The sequence below is a fragment of the Rutilus rutilus genome, assembly GCF_951802725.1.
Source record: "Rutilus rutilus genome assembly, chromosome: 17".
Taxonomy (NCBI): domain Eukaryota; kingdom Metazoa; phylum Chordata; class Actinopteri; order Cypriniformes; family Leuciscidae; genus Rutilus; species Rutilus rutilus.
In genome coordinates, this window is record NC_140230.1 from 15,308,061 (window position 1) to 15,325,758 (window position 17,698).

The following is a 17,698-nucleotide window of genomic DNA, read 5'->3' on the forward strand; positions in this document are numbered from 1 at the left end:
GTAGGCTACAAGTTCTCCGACCAGGCAAACAAACACCCCAAACGTGACATGGTGTGGAATGTAGGGCATTGCCATGGCAATACAGCTGCCTCAAGGTCCATCCTCTTCCCAGTCACCATGTTGGCCAAACAGTCACAAAGATGCACTTAGTAATAGGATAAATACAAATAGTGCATTATGAACCTTAGACTGTCATTTTTATTTGATGGATTACTAAAATGAGTAAAATGTTAAATATTGTATTTATTGTTTAAGGGTAATGGGCTAACAGTGTGGTAAATATTTGCTTTGATTTAGAATGGATCTATTGTTTAGGTTGTGGTATCTCTTATGTCAAAGCACCATCAAAAGCATATTGTTGCTCCAGTACAGCAGCAAACACAGCAGACCCTTCAGAACTCAATAATTATGTTAAATATGGTGGTGTCGCTGCACATGCCTTTAGGAAGGACACGATCATTCAGACTCTCTACCAACACCAGTTTATTTGCATTGAGTTTGCATGGGTTCTCAATGGATCCAATGGCCATTGAAAATCTGGAATGATTTTGACTGTAAAATAGTGGTAATTTACTTTTAAAAGATTGGGCTTTGGGGAAAAAATTACACATTGTTTTGCAATAAAAACAGCAACAATAAGGAATATTAATACGTCATAAGCCATGACAGGCCAAATGCATGTATTAGAAAAAAATAGGTTTCATATACATTACATGTAAAATACATTAATGTAGCAAAGTATGTTGTTGTGGGAAGAAGGAGGTGGGAACCAGCAAACGTGTAACACACTTTAATAATCATTAAATAAGCAAATATAAAACGAAACTAAAGGCGGCAGCCCCTCACTGACGACGGACGACTATGGCAGAACCATCTGCATTGTCCTTTACAATGATGGAGAATTCTGTTTGTGTTTTGGTTTTACCTGTGCCTCCAGAGCTTTTTCTGGCTCTCCAACCTCAGGTGTCCATCCCTGTAGTTAAAAAAACATAATAATAATAATAAATTAATTAAAATGAGCAATGAGACAAATACCCAACACACAGGAAAACCCTGAGACACAATGAATCAGTGCCAATGTCCTAATGTGTACAGCTCAATTTTAATCAAGATAGAAACATATCAAAACAATGTTTTCTCTTTTTTTTTTGAGGACTGAGATTTTATTAAGACGTGTTTTAATAAGTCAATGGTAATAATAACTATATACCAGCATTTACATAAGAAAGAAAGTCATACAGGTTTGAAACAGCATGAGAGTGAGCAGCCTAAATGATCACTGGGAGCACTATCCCAAATAGGATGCAGGGAACTTATGAATAAATATAAATAAATAAACATAAAATACCCAACAACACATTATTCACACTTATTTATATTGTTTCTGTACCTATAGATTATTTTGTACATACTTCTTATGTATCTTGTCTACATATATAGACTAGAGTGTATATACAGTCAAACCAAAAATTATTCAGACACCAGATATATATTTTTTTAACAGTGGGTGCAGGACACTATAGTTAATTTATGTAAGTGAAGATAGCTAAATAAAGTAAACTGTGACATATTATACCCACAAATTCTTCATACAGTGGACTACCAGTAAAATGAATACAAATTTGTGACCAAAAATTATTCGACACTTTGACCTGACCATGTTTTGCTTAAGTGGTTTTTCTTTAATTGCTAATGTGACCTTTTTACGCCACAGACTGAACAAAATTAAGCATTGCTTGGTAACTGGTTGACCTAAATTGGTATATATATAGACAAGATATATGAAAAAGTATGTACACAATAATTTATTTAGGTACAAATGTCCCCACAAAGATGGCAATATCCAAAATCCTTGTCCTTGTTTGGATATTTTTTGGTCCCCATCCTTATAAATCATCCTTAGAAACATAATCTTATAAATGAAACTAAGTAATGTTTTTTGAACATGTAAAATGCCTAAGTTTCCTGTGTGATAGGTTTAGGGTCAGGGGATAGAATATACAGTTTGTTCAGTATAAAAATCATTATGGAAAGTCCCTATAAAACATGTAAACCAGGATATGTGTGTGTGTGTTCATGTTTTTCTATCCCGGTGGGGACTTAAACCTGAATGCACAGACTCATGGGGACTCGTGTCACCGTGGGGACCTACATTGAGGTCCCCATGAGGAAACAAGCTTATAAATCATACAGAATTATTTATTTTTTTTGAAAGTGTAAAAATGCAGAAAGTTTTCTGTGATGGATATGTTTAAGGGCAGGGTTGGTGTTAGGGGACAGAATATACAGTTTGTACAGTATAAAATCATTACGTCTATGGAGAGTCCCTACAAAGATAGTAAACCAGACATGTGTGTGTGTGTGTGTGTGTGTGTGTGTGTGTGTGTGTGTGTGTGTGTGTGTGTGTTTTATGTGTATATATATATATATATATATATATATATATATATATATATATATATATATAATATTCTGATCTTTACTTCTTAATTAAAATTTTGTTTCCACAAACCAATCCACCAGGAAAAGTATGTGCGCTCCAGTGCAGTGCCATTCCATCCCTGCTAATTTTCACAATCCACTGAGATGCTTACTGGTTTTCCTTCATCTGTGTGTAGCTTTGAGGCAGACAGAACTCCTCCCGGCTCTTCCTCGGTTTGCTCTCTACTGCCACTGTAATGCTCAAGAGGAGGGCAGTGTGAACAGGGTTCTGCGTGCACTGACAAGTGCGTTTAACTCCCTTAGAATTCCTCTAGCAGAGATGCACGTTTATCCAGCGCCTATTCGGCGACATTTCTCAAATGTTGCTCTCTACCTTCTCTAGTTTCTCAGCACGGAATTGTCATTTTGACCCACCCTCCGTCTAAAAGACATGCAACTTTGGGAGAGCTTGGCAACCAGGTAGTGGACCGCTGTACAGCAGCATGCTGTTTCTAGCAACACAATTCCCTGGATCTTCGCTGAGTCAATCCACGGATACTTCGTTTGTGGATGTATATTCAGATGGTTTGATTGACGCATAAGTGGAAGGAATACGCAGAAACGCGAGTGAGAATGGCTTCGAAAGAGCGACTGTACGAGCTGTGGATGTTATATTACACTAAGGTGAGTCATGAGCAGGCGAACGCGCGAGCCGCTCGACACCTGTTGCCTTCTGAGTTTAATGTTGTCGCAAACTTGCCACTGTCATTTAATATTGTGTCGCATCCTGCATAGTTATGTGGTAAACATATTCGCCATAATTCCCTACCCCTTTGTGTTGGAACAGTTTCAGGAAGTGCGCCTGTGGTTATTTTTTGGGAAGGTTGCGCGTGCACGTACAGAGTGAAAACATTTGACGCTCACTTAATATTTCATTAGTATTTTGTTATGAAGCGATTGACACTTGTGATGACAAGGACTGGTGATATTTTAGCTAAGCACGACAGTTTATTACAGATCAGTTTGTTGTTTACAATTATTCTGTACAATTCTAGTGTTTACCTGTGTGAGCCAGGTAATGTCATGCTTCCTTCTCCTCACATCTCTAGGTACGTTTACACGACAACGATGTAGCCTACTTTTTTTTTTTTTTTTTTTTTTTTTTTGCGGACAGGCGACAGCGTTATAAAAAAACGACCCCGTTCACACGGATCCGCAAAAAAACGATTCAAATCGCTGTATTATTCATGCCAGGCCGCGTATTTGTTTTTTGCAGGGTGGTAGCGTAAGACTCATTAATATTCATTAGGGAAGTCATCCCTGATTGGTCTGATGACCTACCCCTACCCCGCCCCTAAACCTACCCGTCACCGGGGTCTATGTGATGACCATACAATAATACATCAATAAATATTGTACAATACATACAATAAATGTGGAACATTGAACTACACGATTCAGGGAGCAGGCTACACAGTGAACTCCAAGCTAACAATGTCAAACTTGGCACTGCACTTACTCATGCCCATACCGAGACACCTGTCAAGTTTGAAATCCATAGGAATAACTGTTCGAGAGATATGCGAATAACACACACACACACACACACACACACACACACACACAGACAGACAGAAAGACGTTCCCGTAATTTATAGATAGACATAATATACAGAAGTAAACAGCGTAGGTGACTTACAGATTCAGTTAACATCCACAAATGAATAAGCGCGATGATTCAGGGAGCAGGCTACACAGTGAACTCTGAAAAAATGCTACGCTTGAGCAAACAGTTTGTGAATAGGTTACCATAGACTGTAAAAAAAATATGGACGTAGTGTTCGTGACGTCACCCGTAGGTTTCTGAAGACCGTTTTTGAAGCCTAAAGTGGGCGTGGCCGACCGTCGCCATCTTGGCAGCGCGTCACTCCTGGATTGATTTATTTTTACAGTCAGACAATGAGCTGAGGTAACGTGACGGCTAACCAACAGCAGACAAACGGCTAATGATGACTAATGACCACAGCATCGGGAATCCACCTGTCACTCAAAAGTGGACACCCTTAATTATGCAGAAATTTTAAGGCTTAATATAATTTAAACGGATGAGTTATAAAAAAATTCACCCCCCTCACAGTTGTCATGAAGGGCACAATTAGCTGTATAGACCAAAGCCACATACAGACACCAGGCTGTAAACACGTTTTTTTCTGCTGTAAAATTTGGCATTTTAACATGGGGGAGATACAGATTTGACTCACTTTTGACACCAGCCTCAAGCGGCCAGTCAACGAATTGCAGTTTAACTCACTTCCGTGTTGGTTTCAAGAGAGAGACGGGGAGGTTGCCGCTTGGTGATGACCTACCCCAACCCCGCCCCTAAACCTACCCGTCACTGGGGTTAAGACCAATCAGGGATGACTTCCCTAATGAATATTAATGGTCTTCCGCTACCACCCTGCAAAAAATGTTTTTGCCACCAGGCCAGTAGTTGGCGATGAGGTCACTTTGTAAACAAAAATTACGCGCCTCTGTTAAACACCTAATACGCATGCGCGTGACGTTGCCCTTTTCACAAATTCGCGGTTTTGTAGTTTTCACGGTGATAATAACTCTATCGTTTTCAAAAACTTGCACTTTGAAAACCGTTTTCAAAAATTTGCGTTTGCAGGCACCAAAATGCCGTTGTCGTGTAGCCTAAATGATGAGCCAAAACTATGCAACATGACTTGCAACTTCCTTGGTTTGTTTATTTTACCAAAATCAACGGCAATAATAAATCTGCAATGTATTATAATGTTTTAATTTTAATTTTACATTGCCGTGGGTAGCCTATTCTTCAACTAAATTTGAATTGTTTATTTATTTATTGTTTATAGTTCATTTAAATAATAAAAAAAATTCTTTGTTATTGCTGGGATGTTTTAGATTTATTTCTCAATTAGCCATGTCCGATTTCACGAACAGATCAAGTCGAATCTTTTCAGTGAATCAGTCAACCCGGGTTTGTTCACAAGCGATTCGGTCTAAACAATATTTCACGAATCGGTTGCAGCCAGGTGTGCTGCACACATTCTGAAAAATGAAGCCATAGGCTGCGTACGAAATCGCATACTCTCTTGAGTAGGTACTTATTTTGAATAAGTAATTACTTAACGACTGCTAAAAAAGGATGTTCTAGTAGTCGCGACTCACTCCACCTCAGGATAACTACTGCACACACTCTGGCGCCAAATGACGTACAAATGACACACTCTGGCACGTTGACAAGATGTCAACTTCATGGATATTATGACATTCATCTTTTTTACAGTCTATGGTCCGAGCAGTATACTTGTCAACAGTTCACAGATTTGTTGAATCTAAAATAGAATGTTTACGGTTTTGAGAGTTGACAGTTTTATCAGCAGTTTTATGACTTGTTTTTATGAGCTAAATCACGGTTGCAACAAACTGAACTGGGGCTCATGAAATCACAATGCAAACTATTGACAATAAAACTTAATCAACAAAAAATAGATTATCAACAGATAATGTCCTACCATAAAAAATTTTTATACAGTTTAATCAACATCAATATGTGCACCCATGACTTCTTTTCTGAGATATTTAGAATATGTAATAATACACGCCAGGATATCAGGGGACACTTGATTATGCTGTGACATAAAATAATCACTGATTTTTTTATCTGGTTCATTGAACTATTCCGGAAGAACACTTCTCTTCACTATTAATAAGAAATGGACATGCCCCAAGAAGAATGGTTGTTTGACAACACCCTCTGGCGGTGTATACAAAGACCAAATTGCACTTCTGCGTATTTTTGAGAGAGATTATTTTATATTGTTAAAACAAAATGTCAAGTTAGACATCCATGTATTCCATCTGAAACTCTGTCATGACCACTTTTTAGGGTCAGCAGCTGAAGTCAGCTGTAATGTTTGAAGTATTCTTTATGAATGGCTACCATGGTAACCAAAACAGCAGGTGCAGGATACAAGAAGCACAAGGGGTCACCATAGAGAAATGTTGACTAGCAGATCACTGTTTTAATTTGGTGCTCGCACTCTAAAATATTGTATAGTTAGCAGATTGCATGGAATAGCTGTATGAATTATGCAGTGTTCTAGTCTGGTCTTGCCATTGGCAACAAAGTTGTCCAGATAGCTTGGAATGTTTCTCTAGATCTCATTCATGGTATAATCCAAAAAAGAAACCCTTTGTCATTCCATTCCCATTTATTAATAACTGCTCACATAGCTTACAGAAATCCACACATACCAGACATGCAAAGTAGATGACATAAATGTGATTTCCCGTTAAACAATGATAAAAGGTGAAGTGTGTGTGATTTTTGTACACTCATGTTTATGGGTTGGTTTCGCCCTCATGATTCAAACTCTGTTTGAAACACCCATTTTAATGGCACTGCTTGCGACTGTCTGCTGAGATTCTAACTGGATAAGGGCGACTGGATAGTTGAAAATGGACTTGTTTTTCCTCTGGGCTCATAAGGCTGTGCTCTGTTTTAAATCAATGTAAACCTCTCCTCACCTATTATGCAAGTCATTTGACCATAGAATAAGTCCTGTGTCCTGTCCTCCCAATGTAATGAGGTCTCATGGGAAGCTAGTAAAATTGGACTGACACAATGTTTGCCTTTAAGCTTTTTTATTTCCTTTAAATTTGTATCATTTGCTATTACATGTTATATCAAAGTCTGGTTGTTAGTTTAAAATCGTCATGAAATGAATATTCATCCAATCTATTTTCTAAAACAATTCATCCATGTAAAAAAATGTTTCAAAAAAAAGTTTTGACCTCGAAATTTTTTATCAAAATATCATACCTGGATCTTCTGGTGAAAACCCCATCCCAGCAAGCTTGCTTTCTTCTGGCTTTATTGAGAGAGCCAATCAATAATCGATGCGTAGAACCAAGTCCCCATCCTACTTTTCCCCCAATAATGTATTACTTTCAGATCACAATATGGAAGAAAATATCTACTGTAAATTTTATTTATTGTAACTGATGTATTTAGAAATATGGCACTCATTTTGGACTTACTGACTCCTAGTGGTGTGGATGTAGCATTACATGATATCAAATGTTTGCTGGTAATGGTATAGATAGGCGCCATTTGCAGTCAGACATGATTAATGCATTTAATAAAGAAGTACAGAATTACAGAAAGGCTACCAAGATAGAGTGAGTCATGTGACGGCACTCAAGATGGCCGCCCCCATGAGGTGACCCACTCCATGTAGGATTAAACAGCTTCTATAGGCTGTTATGACAGGAGTCTTCATCACATGTGAGTCTGTGATTTCATAATACGAATGCTGGCTGCCTGACTTCAGAACTGAATACTCCTTCCCCATCAGAGGCAGCAGTACACAATCTGTGAAGAACAGCTACGTTTAATGTCATGTCATTCTGATGATCTTGCTGTATTGTAATGTGGTGCCAGCCTTTTTTAATTTGGCTGTTGGAGCAATGCTGCCTCTCTGTCAGACCACTTCCTCTTGAGTGTGCTGTTCAGAGGACAACACTGATGTGATAAAAACCACTTCCCGTCATGGTTGCTACCATTTGTAACCTCCCAGAACAACCTGTTTTTGAGTTGACAAACACATGGTACACATCATCACACCAGTTCAGTTCAGCTGAAGCCCAATGAGGAAGAGGTTTTGGAAAATAACACTCTTGTGTTTGTTTGTTGTGATTTTTTTCATGGTTGACACTGTACATTCTATGAGCATCTGATATTTGGAAGACCTTCATGGAGGGTGATGTACAAATGAGCTTGAGCTAGTTGTCTGGATCTGTATTAGAAATAGTTTTCTAATTTCTACAATGGAAGAAACAGTCCCACAAAAATAACAAACATAATGTAATTTATATCTTCCAATGTCTAGCTTTTTGTCTGTGTATGTGTCTGTGTGTGTGTGTGTGTGTGTGTGTGTGTGTGTAAACAAAAGGAGATTCTGGAGTTTCTGGCTTCCACACTAGGAAAGTGAACGATGATTCATCTTGCAAAAACTGAAATTATGTCTGCATTGGTTGTTGCATGTCACATAACCAATGTAATTTTGCGTCAATGATATCATTTTACATTTACATTTACATTTATTCATTTAGCTGACGCTTTTATCCAAAGCGACTTACAGTTACTATATATGTCAGAGGTCGCACGCCTCTGGAGCAACTATGGGTTAAGTGTCTTGCTCAGGGACACATTGGTGTCGCACAGTGGATTCGAACCCGGGTCTCTCACACCAAAGGCATGTGTCTTATCCATTGCGCCACACCACCCCATATCAAACCTGGTGCACATCTAAAGGCACGCATTTTTATCTGTTATAAAGAAGTTTGATGTTAATTGGCACTGGTTGGCATTTGTTATTATTTTTTATTTTATTTGTTCATTTTCATGCAAGTGCAAAAAAAATTCAGAAGAGTAGATTATCAGAGATTATCAGTTTAAATCACCATCTTTGTGTGAAAAACAGAAGCGTCAAACAAAATATCTCATGTTGTTTTTCACAGAAGAAAAAAATAATACAGGGTTGAGATGAGGATGAGTAAATGATGACCACTGATAGAACACCATAGAATTTTTCACCAATTCTATGTTACCATCAACATGAAGTACAGACCCTCTGGACTCCCTCACAGTAACATCAATCATATGCATATTACATTATATTACAACATTTTTTCATTTGTTGGTTGCTCCTCACACATGTTCCTCCTAGGAGGAGGCTGACTTGACAGGTGTCTATGTTTTTACAGACTTGTTCTACCTGCTTGTTAATCTGAATAGATTTTAGTATTTTGTAACAATAAGCTGAGAGTTCTTGTGTAGGCAGCGGTGAAAAGACATCACCCACCTCAATTATTTCAACTGCCATAGTGTACCATTGTCATGTACCAGTAAGTCAAGTTTTTGAGATATACGTCACGTTTAAGACAAATGTTTGTGTACAGGTGCCATTATTTGACCTTAATCTGGTGTAAATGCCAGCGTTGTGCATGCGAGGCACTAAAAAGCATTTTCAGCTCTCGTTTTATCTATTCCCTCACATTCCTGCAAGCAATGAGAAACGGCCCTCGGATTCCCCAGTGTGGTGGAGCCAACAAAGAGCAACTTCTTAAAAGCAAATCTAAAAAGACTTTGTGCTGGATAGTTCAATACTTTAATAGATACTTAAAGTTATGCAGGGCTTTTCCTTTCCCAGAGCAAAACGCCCAGAGAACTAATTTAACACTCACTCTTAAAAATACAGGTTCTTTATTGGCATCTATGGTTCCAAATCCCTAACCCTAACCTGTTTTTTTAAAGAGTGTTGTGTAATCCAGGCCATCCTCTTGATGGACGCCGTTCGTACCATTCAATTACATAGCTTTGAAGAGTTTTGCTGATATATTGCCAGTTTTTTTCATACAATCTCAGAAAAAAAGGCACAAAAGCTGTCACTGGGGCAGTACCCTTTCAATAGGTACACCTTTGTACCTATAGAGTGCATAATAATACCTCAAAGGTACATTGGTACCAAAATTGTACATATTAGAACCTTTTTTAAGGGTAATTAATTTATTAATTTCCTTTTAAATATTTGTTTATCATCACTTGACTAAGCTTCCAAACAGTTGAAATGGTTTGAGCGTTTACAGAGTGCATACTTATCACTTTGTTAAGGCCTAAGGTCACTCACTGCCCAGTTTTGAAGAATGAAAAAAGCTTTATATGTAGAGCATATACTATACATTGCAGTTCACACTGCGTGCTTACTGTAAATTGTTGTAGTGCATACTAGATCTTTCTACAGATATGTTCATATATTTAGTACGTTTAGAGGCCAATGTCCACTCTTGCTCACTAATGTTTTTATCAACAGAAACAAGATCTTTCTAGAAAATGCACTTCAGCCCAGGATAGCACCAAAATGATTTCCATCAGGGTCTGAGTATGTAACGTTTTAAGCAGACATGAGAATGACTCTGCGCTGTCAAACCCAAACCCAATTTCACAGTGCAAGTTACAGCAAACAGTTACAACCTGGTCTTTGAACAGCAGATTAATCAAAAAGATACTAAAAAAAGTTTGCTACTTCCTGATTTTGTAATGCGTTTTATGACCTTCACACATATTTAGTTTGAGTCATTGACGCAGCCACTGACTTCATCACCCGCTTAAAGTGGCTGAGGATGTGCACACAAGCAGACTGTCTGGATGAACCAGAAAGCTGTGATCTAAGCCTTGACTTCAGGCTTTTGCATTGATGTGTCAGTGTTATTGTTTTTGTCCAGTGGATTTGTTTTATGTTGCAAGACGTTCTTTATTACTCAACTGCATGGTGATTTATTGGGAGATCTAATCATTCTTTTTTATGTAAATCTATGAGTCTATATGTATCTCCAGACAGTAGTTATAGGCTTTTCCTGTGACCAGAAAATATGAAACAGGAGAGCAGGATTTGTAGTTCTGTTCCAGTAGTAGGCCGCTAGACACTGTTTCATTTATGGTATTATAATCGGATGATTATTTTGACGATTAATCGAGTAATCGGATACTTTTTTGTGGTAATAAAAATAGACCCATGTGAACAATAGCCTTTAAAATGACTTCAAATATTTTTTGTAAATATATAATAATAATAATAATAAGTGGTTCAAATAAAGTTTTAAAAGCAAGTAGTCATATGGTTTTATTGAACAACACTGTTAAAATACATTATGTAATCTACATAATATAACATACTCAACGTATGTACATTATGTATTAACAAATGCCTGCAGAGGGCCAGCGGCCTGGTGATTGTTGTTGTTACACTTTACAGCATGATCAAAAAATCGAGATAATAAAAATTATATTTTTGCGGATGATGTTGGCCCCATCAGACCAGGACCTTCAGCATGCACTGGGACGGTTTGCAGCCGAGTGTGAAGCGGCTGGGATGAGAATCAGCACCTCCAAATCCGAGGCCATGGTTCTCAGTCGGAAAAGGGTGGCTTGCCCACTTCAGGTTGGTGGAGAGTTCCTGCCTCAATTGGAGCAGTTCAAGTGTCTTGGGGTCTTGTTCACGAGTGAGGGAAGGATGGAACAGGAGATTGACAGACGGATCGGTGCAGCTTCTGCAGTAACGCGGTCGATGTACCGGTCTGTCGTGGTGAAGAAAGAGCTGAGCCGCAAAGCGAAGCTCTCGATTTACCGGTCAATCTATGTTCCTACTCTCACCTATGGTCATGAGCTGTGGGTCATGAACGAAAGGACAAGATCCCGGATACAGGCGGCCGAAATGAGCTTTCTTCGCAGGGTGGTCGGTAGGATAGGGATGATGTTTAAAGATTGGACTGTCACTGGATCGATCACTCAGATTGACAGGTCTTGATTTACCGTGCGTGCGCAATAGAATAGAAGCGCAAAGCTGAAACAGCACTGGAAAATCATCACTCATCAATCAGGATCTTATTACTTGTTACTTTTTATATGTTATTATATAAACATATATTATATTATATTATATTATATTATATTATATTATATTATATTATATTAGACTTTTGATTAAAAAGATTACCATGGTTCCAAATGTCATAAATTTTGATTGTTTTGAGATATCAACATATAATCATACTATCAACATAATATAAAAATTTGGCCCAGATGCAGTTGACATGATTGTGAACAAGCCCAAACTTGATTTTATGACCTGTCATATATACTTTCTAATCATGTCAAGCATGAATAATAAAATAAATCAATAAATTGCATAACTTTTCTGGGGTTTTCTCAGCAGTAATATAAGATCCTCCAAACGTGATCAAAATCTATTTTCTTTCAAATTTGAAAGGTTTTCTATCAAATGAACCATGTACTTGATGATGCCTTGATTTATTGATTGATTGTAGAGTTATAAGCCATTACATTTAAGTATGCCACTTATCATTAAAAAATCATTAAAAATGCCTTCAGGGGTTAAAGGGTTAACAGTGACAGTCAACAGAGAGGTTACATATCACTTACATAATGTTTGAATGATCAGGATCGGTATCGGCCAATCATGATGACAAGAAATCGGTAGTCGGTATATCTGCTAAAGACTGTTAACTTACAGCTATATAGTAGATATGCATACTTTCGAATAACTATGGTTACAGACAAACACTTGCTCTCGTCTCAAGTGTTTACAGACTTACGTATAGCGGCCCTTAGAAACAGCCGCTAATGATGAGGAATCTACGTGTACTGTACACTGTACATCTATGGCTAAAACATGATAGCAATGTTAATACATGCTATATGCTAAAACATGCTAGAAATATAGCAATGTGATAATACATGTTAGAAATGTGTTAAAAACAATTGACACAATTTACAACCTTAAACACATACTTGATCACCACACACATTTGATTAAACATACTTATACTGTATGCAGAAGACATTTTTAATATGACTGTGGTTTTGGAAGTGATACTATTTGTTGCTTTTAAAGTCTGGCCTTGATGCATATAGTATCGTATCTAAATGTTGAGACAATGTAACATTTAGCTAAACGTTGACTTCTTATTTTTCTTATCTTATTTTAGTTTGTTACATTGTTTTCCACAAAGCCAAAATTTGCAGGCCTAGTAAAAACAGTTCAATAGAGGTGCAGTAACATTTTCAATGCTGCAGGGCAATCCACACTGCTTTTTAGAGAAAGACTTCAAAAAACCCCAGGTGGAGGGACAAGTCCAGGCCGCTGCTGTCGAGGAGCTCCAGTACTTTCCGAGACTTCCCCGTGGGACTGTTTGACTATATTTAACCCTCTTTGACTCATTTAACAGTTTCAATCACCTGGAAGAAGGCTAATCAGGAATAGTAATTCAGCTACACTACTTTGTTCAATGGTATGTCATGAAGCTACCATTTATTCTATACTAATTTTGATCCCCTATAACCTAATTAAGAGGAAGTGATTGCTGCCTTCTTTTAGGTTTTATGTTTAAAGGACATTATACTGTTGCTATGGTGGGTGAGGCTTGTGGCAGTTGGTGGCGGTATGGGCTGTTTGTATGGAAGCCACGCAGTACATGGTGCGACTGGTTGAGCCTTTTAAGTTGGTCTAGGTGTGCATAGAGTTAATTTGTCTTGAATAATCATGAAAACGGTTGAATGTTAAAGTATTTTTAATGTTTTGCCTCGTGAAAAGTCTTTTTCACATGTGCCCTGGGGCCTGTGTTTACTGACATTGAGAATAATTAATAGAAACCCGGTGAAAAACTCTCTTTGTGTCCGCTGAGCAGCTGCAGGCGCTGAGAGCCGCAAGGAATCTCAAACAGAATGGCTCATCTGTGATTTGCCATCTTCAGAGAATACCATTGAACTCAAATATACCATTCAAGAACTGACCTGAATGTAACTAACTCTCCTTAAATCATCACAAGACAATTATCATATTTATGGAAAAGGGAAATGAATAGCAATTAGTTCCCATGAATAGGGTACTCATTAAAAAGACCAATTTGATACAATATTGTCTTAACATGGAATTAATCTCGCATGAAAGGCATTTCATTTTAAACACATCAAATGTCTCCATCTCCCCCTTGAAATGGGGATTTTGGTCTGTTCCACCTCAGCGGTTTTGACTTTCTTGACTATAACAAAAAATGAAAATCACACAACGTCAAAGTTTCAACATCAAATGTGTTTTTATTGTCAAAAACTGTATGATTATATGACTGTATGATAATACTGTATTTTATTATGACACCCAGAATTAGACTGGAAGACATAATCTCATTCGATAAATTTTTATTGATTTCCATTCTGTTACCAAATTCTTAAAAAAAAAAATTGGTTGCAGTGTTCTTAATATTAACTGCCACTGGCATATAACATATTATAAGAAAAATGATCAAACACATATTTTTCTTGAATTTTTTGATGCAAGGTCTATAACTTATCTTCAAAAATGTACATACATAATTTTTTAAATGTTAAATAAAATATTTTTATTTACTATTATGTGCCAAAAATAATAATCACACAATATCTAAAATGTATTTCGACACAATTTTAGTTTCCATATGCTGACTTTGTTGATTTGTTCAAGTTTTGTACATTATTCATGAAATGTCAGAAGTAGTTAAAGTTTTATGTAGGAAGTATTTAGTGTATCTCATTTTTGTTGGCAGGTATGCTTTGTAGTAAGAGTGTTTTCCACATGACATATGGATGTGAATATGAATTTACAATGGTTTCACAATAGTTTCAGTTCTGAGATCTGCATGAAACATTTTCATTTCCCATTATCAATTAAAAAGATTTAGCATGTTGGCTGTTGTTGTTATTTTTGACGGTTAGTTTGAGGAAGTGCAATTTTAATTCTTTTGAAATGAAGCAACTCAGACGGATTATCTAAGTAACAGCGGTTATAAGACCACCCAACCTCTATAAATATAGTTATTCACACATATTTTATCTGCCAGTGGCAAATAATATTAAGAACACTGCAAACCATTTTTCCTATGTTTAATTTTTTTAATATTTTATAAGTATTTATGTTGAAATTGGTTAAATTATATATATATATCTTTTCTCAGAAAAGTGTCCAAAATGGTCTTGTAAATCTGGTATTCTCAACAAATGAAATCTGTGTCAAGTTCAAAAACTAATTTACTGGATTCAATTGTGCCAGAGCTTAAAATGGAAAACTCATTAAGGGTGATGATATAAACAGTAGGCAACACTGGGTCCACAGAGACACACTTTTGGCATTTCCCCCTATTAAGCTCAGCACTTAGTTAGGATCAAGTGATCAATCGGCAGAGTGAGTCAATACCAGCTCAACTGCAGTTCCGTGTCATTGCTTTAAGAGTTTAATTTTAGGGTTCCCTTCCCATGCAGATGTCAATGTGTTGGTTTATGCATCTGATCAAGTCAAGGCATGCCATTTCCACCTGACTATTGATTCATACCGATGATAGAATCAGTGATATATCATCTTCAGGTTTCCTTTCAGCTATTACTTGAAAGCCACACTAAATCTTTTTGACTTTTGTGGGATGAATGCATGCTATTACAGCACTCAACCAGAGTCTGTGTGAGTCAAAATGAGAGGATTCTCTGTTGCACAACTGGGCTTTCAACTCTGTCAAGGTCTTTAGAAAGAATTCAGTTCAGTTTTACAGTGTCACAACGTTTTTGATCAGCCTTTGATAGCATGATGATTTACAATGAATTTGTTGCTGTAAATAAAAAATGTGATTTATTATTATTATTTTAATAAAAGTGAATGAGAACGTGTAAGTTCCAAAATGACAAAATAACTTCTGCACTGTATACCAAATCCTCTGAAGTCATTGATTAATTTGATGATGAAATGTTGGTCTGTTTCTCACACAGTTACACACTTTCCAGGCGTTTGTTCATCTTTGAAATTCAAATGAAGATATTTTTATTGAATCCTGAGAGATTTTCTATCCCTCCATTGAAAAACTTTGATGCTTTAAAAAGTTCATAAAGAGATTGGAAGAAATCTATATGATTTAAGCGATTATTCTGAAGAGACATGATCGTTTTATATGATGCACATATTTAATTTTGGCTTTTATTCAAATGTAAACGATGATCAACGGTGCTTGACGTGTGAGAACAAAAGTCAATGGTTGTCGGGCGTCAAGCAAGCTTCTGTTGAATTTCCGTTTGCCATTTTTGATGTTCTATATGCGCTGATCAATGTTAATATGTTGATAAACCTAAACTTAATCTGTTCAATATATAAATTGTTCATGCCTCTTTGATTAAACAGCTCAATTCACATGGGATTCGTATGGGTTTGGAATGTCATGAGTGTGAGTAAATGATGACCGAATAACCCTTTGAGTTGTTATTCACTGAAAATCTTGAAATCTGCAGTAATTATATAAATCAGATGTCTTTCAGTAACTCAATTGATCCAGTTTACAAAACCAATGTGAATGATTTGCTCAAGAATCAGAGTGATCTTTTTCTCAAGTTCAACTCTCATAGCAGTTCGGTCGTAGCTACTAACACCTCACTGGAGAGGAAGATTATCAGTGAATAACAATGTACATTTCAACCTTTTTGTAACACAAAGCTGTCGTATTTACAGAAGACTTGGACTTTGGTGCATTAGTTGTGTACGTCACCATTATGCTGAATCTTTTTTTTTTTTTGCCCTTTTCGAAACTTAAAAAGCTCCATTCCCCATCCATCATTTCTCATTGTGTTCCTCTAATGAAAGAAAGTCATACAGGTTTTGAACAGCCTGAAAGAGAATAACTAAAGACAGAATTTTCATTCAAAATGTTGTGAAAGGTTGCATTATACACCGTAGCTTACCGGTTGTTGTTCATGGCAAGGTGATACACACTCTTCCATTAAAGCTGTGGTAGCGGCAAAGAAGGAAGCGAACATGGTGACGATAAGCCCAGCTGAGAGAAGACAGGAAATGTGGCTCAGTTAAAGTGACTTGCCATTTCCTGGTTGCTTGACAGACGTACAGACAGCAAGAGAGCAGAAAAGAGCAGAGAAGTAAGCCAGCGCGTCTAAACCGAGGCGTCATGATGGATTCTGATTGATACTGAGGCTTACAAGTGGACACATTCTGGACGTTTTAGAACCAACTTGGTGGGGGCTCAGCAGAGTCCGGGGTAACGAGAGCCCCTCCACCGCACATCACCTGCCATGAGACATGGACTGGCCCCTAAATGAACAGCAATTGGTAAAGTTAAATTTATTCCACCTTGAGCAGGTTTAATGTTATTTTACAGTTGCATTCTGCTGTAGTGCACATTGCTTTAGTATACCAGAAGCCCCCTGTATTTTGTGATCAGAGTGTGTACATTTCAGAGAGTGTTTTATGAAGCTGCTGACAGCCCAACTTCCCCTATATGAGTGGGCGGATCAAGCCGCATCATTTAAGCTAAGCATAGCTCCTCGCTCTTTGAAATGTTTTCCACCAGCCGCTTTCAAGTGACAGTCACATCATGCAAGGGTTTGTTCGTCTTGATACACATGTTCTTGCTTGTGACTCATTCTCAACAGAACTTTACAGTAAAGGTTATTGTGATCTCTCCATCAAAAGGTGAATTATATCAGCAGTTATTTTGATTCACTGATGATGCCTGGAAATATTTAATGTCAGAGTTACGATTCTTCTGCATTCTGCCTATATTGCATTCAAGGTCTGCATTCGATCAGTTCATGCATTCCCTTGAATTTGAACCCATTGCTAGTTTGATGCTAGAGAAGTGT

General features: G+C 37.3%; 1 protein-coding gene across 2 annotated transcripts in view; it reads left to right on the forward strand.

The window, feature by feature from the left end:
• Positions 1–2,695: 2,695 nt before the first annotated feature.
• nbeal2 (neurobeachin-like 2) overlaps positions 2,696–17,698 on the forward strand; it is a 72,918-nt gene continuing 57,915 nt past the window's right edge. The window contains exon 1 of one of the 2 annotated variants that reach the window (XM_084384801.1): positions 2,696–3,105. In XM_084384801.1, coding sequence (XP_084240927.1) covers positions 3,055–3,105 — 51 coding nt within the window. In that variant the 5' untranslated portion in view covers positions 2,696–3,054. Of the gene's footprint in view, positions 3,106–16,938; positions 17,166–17,698 lie in introns of those variants that run through there. The other variant, XM_084384802.1, reaches the window with a different exon arrangement.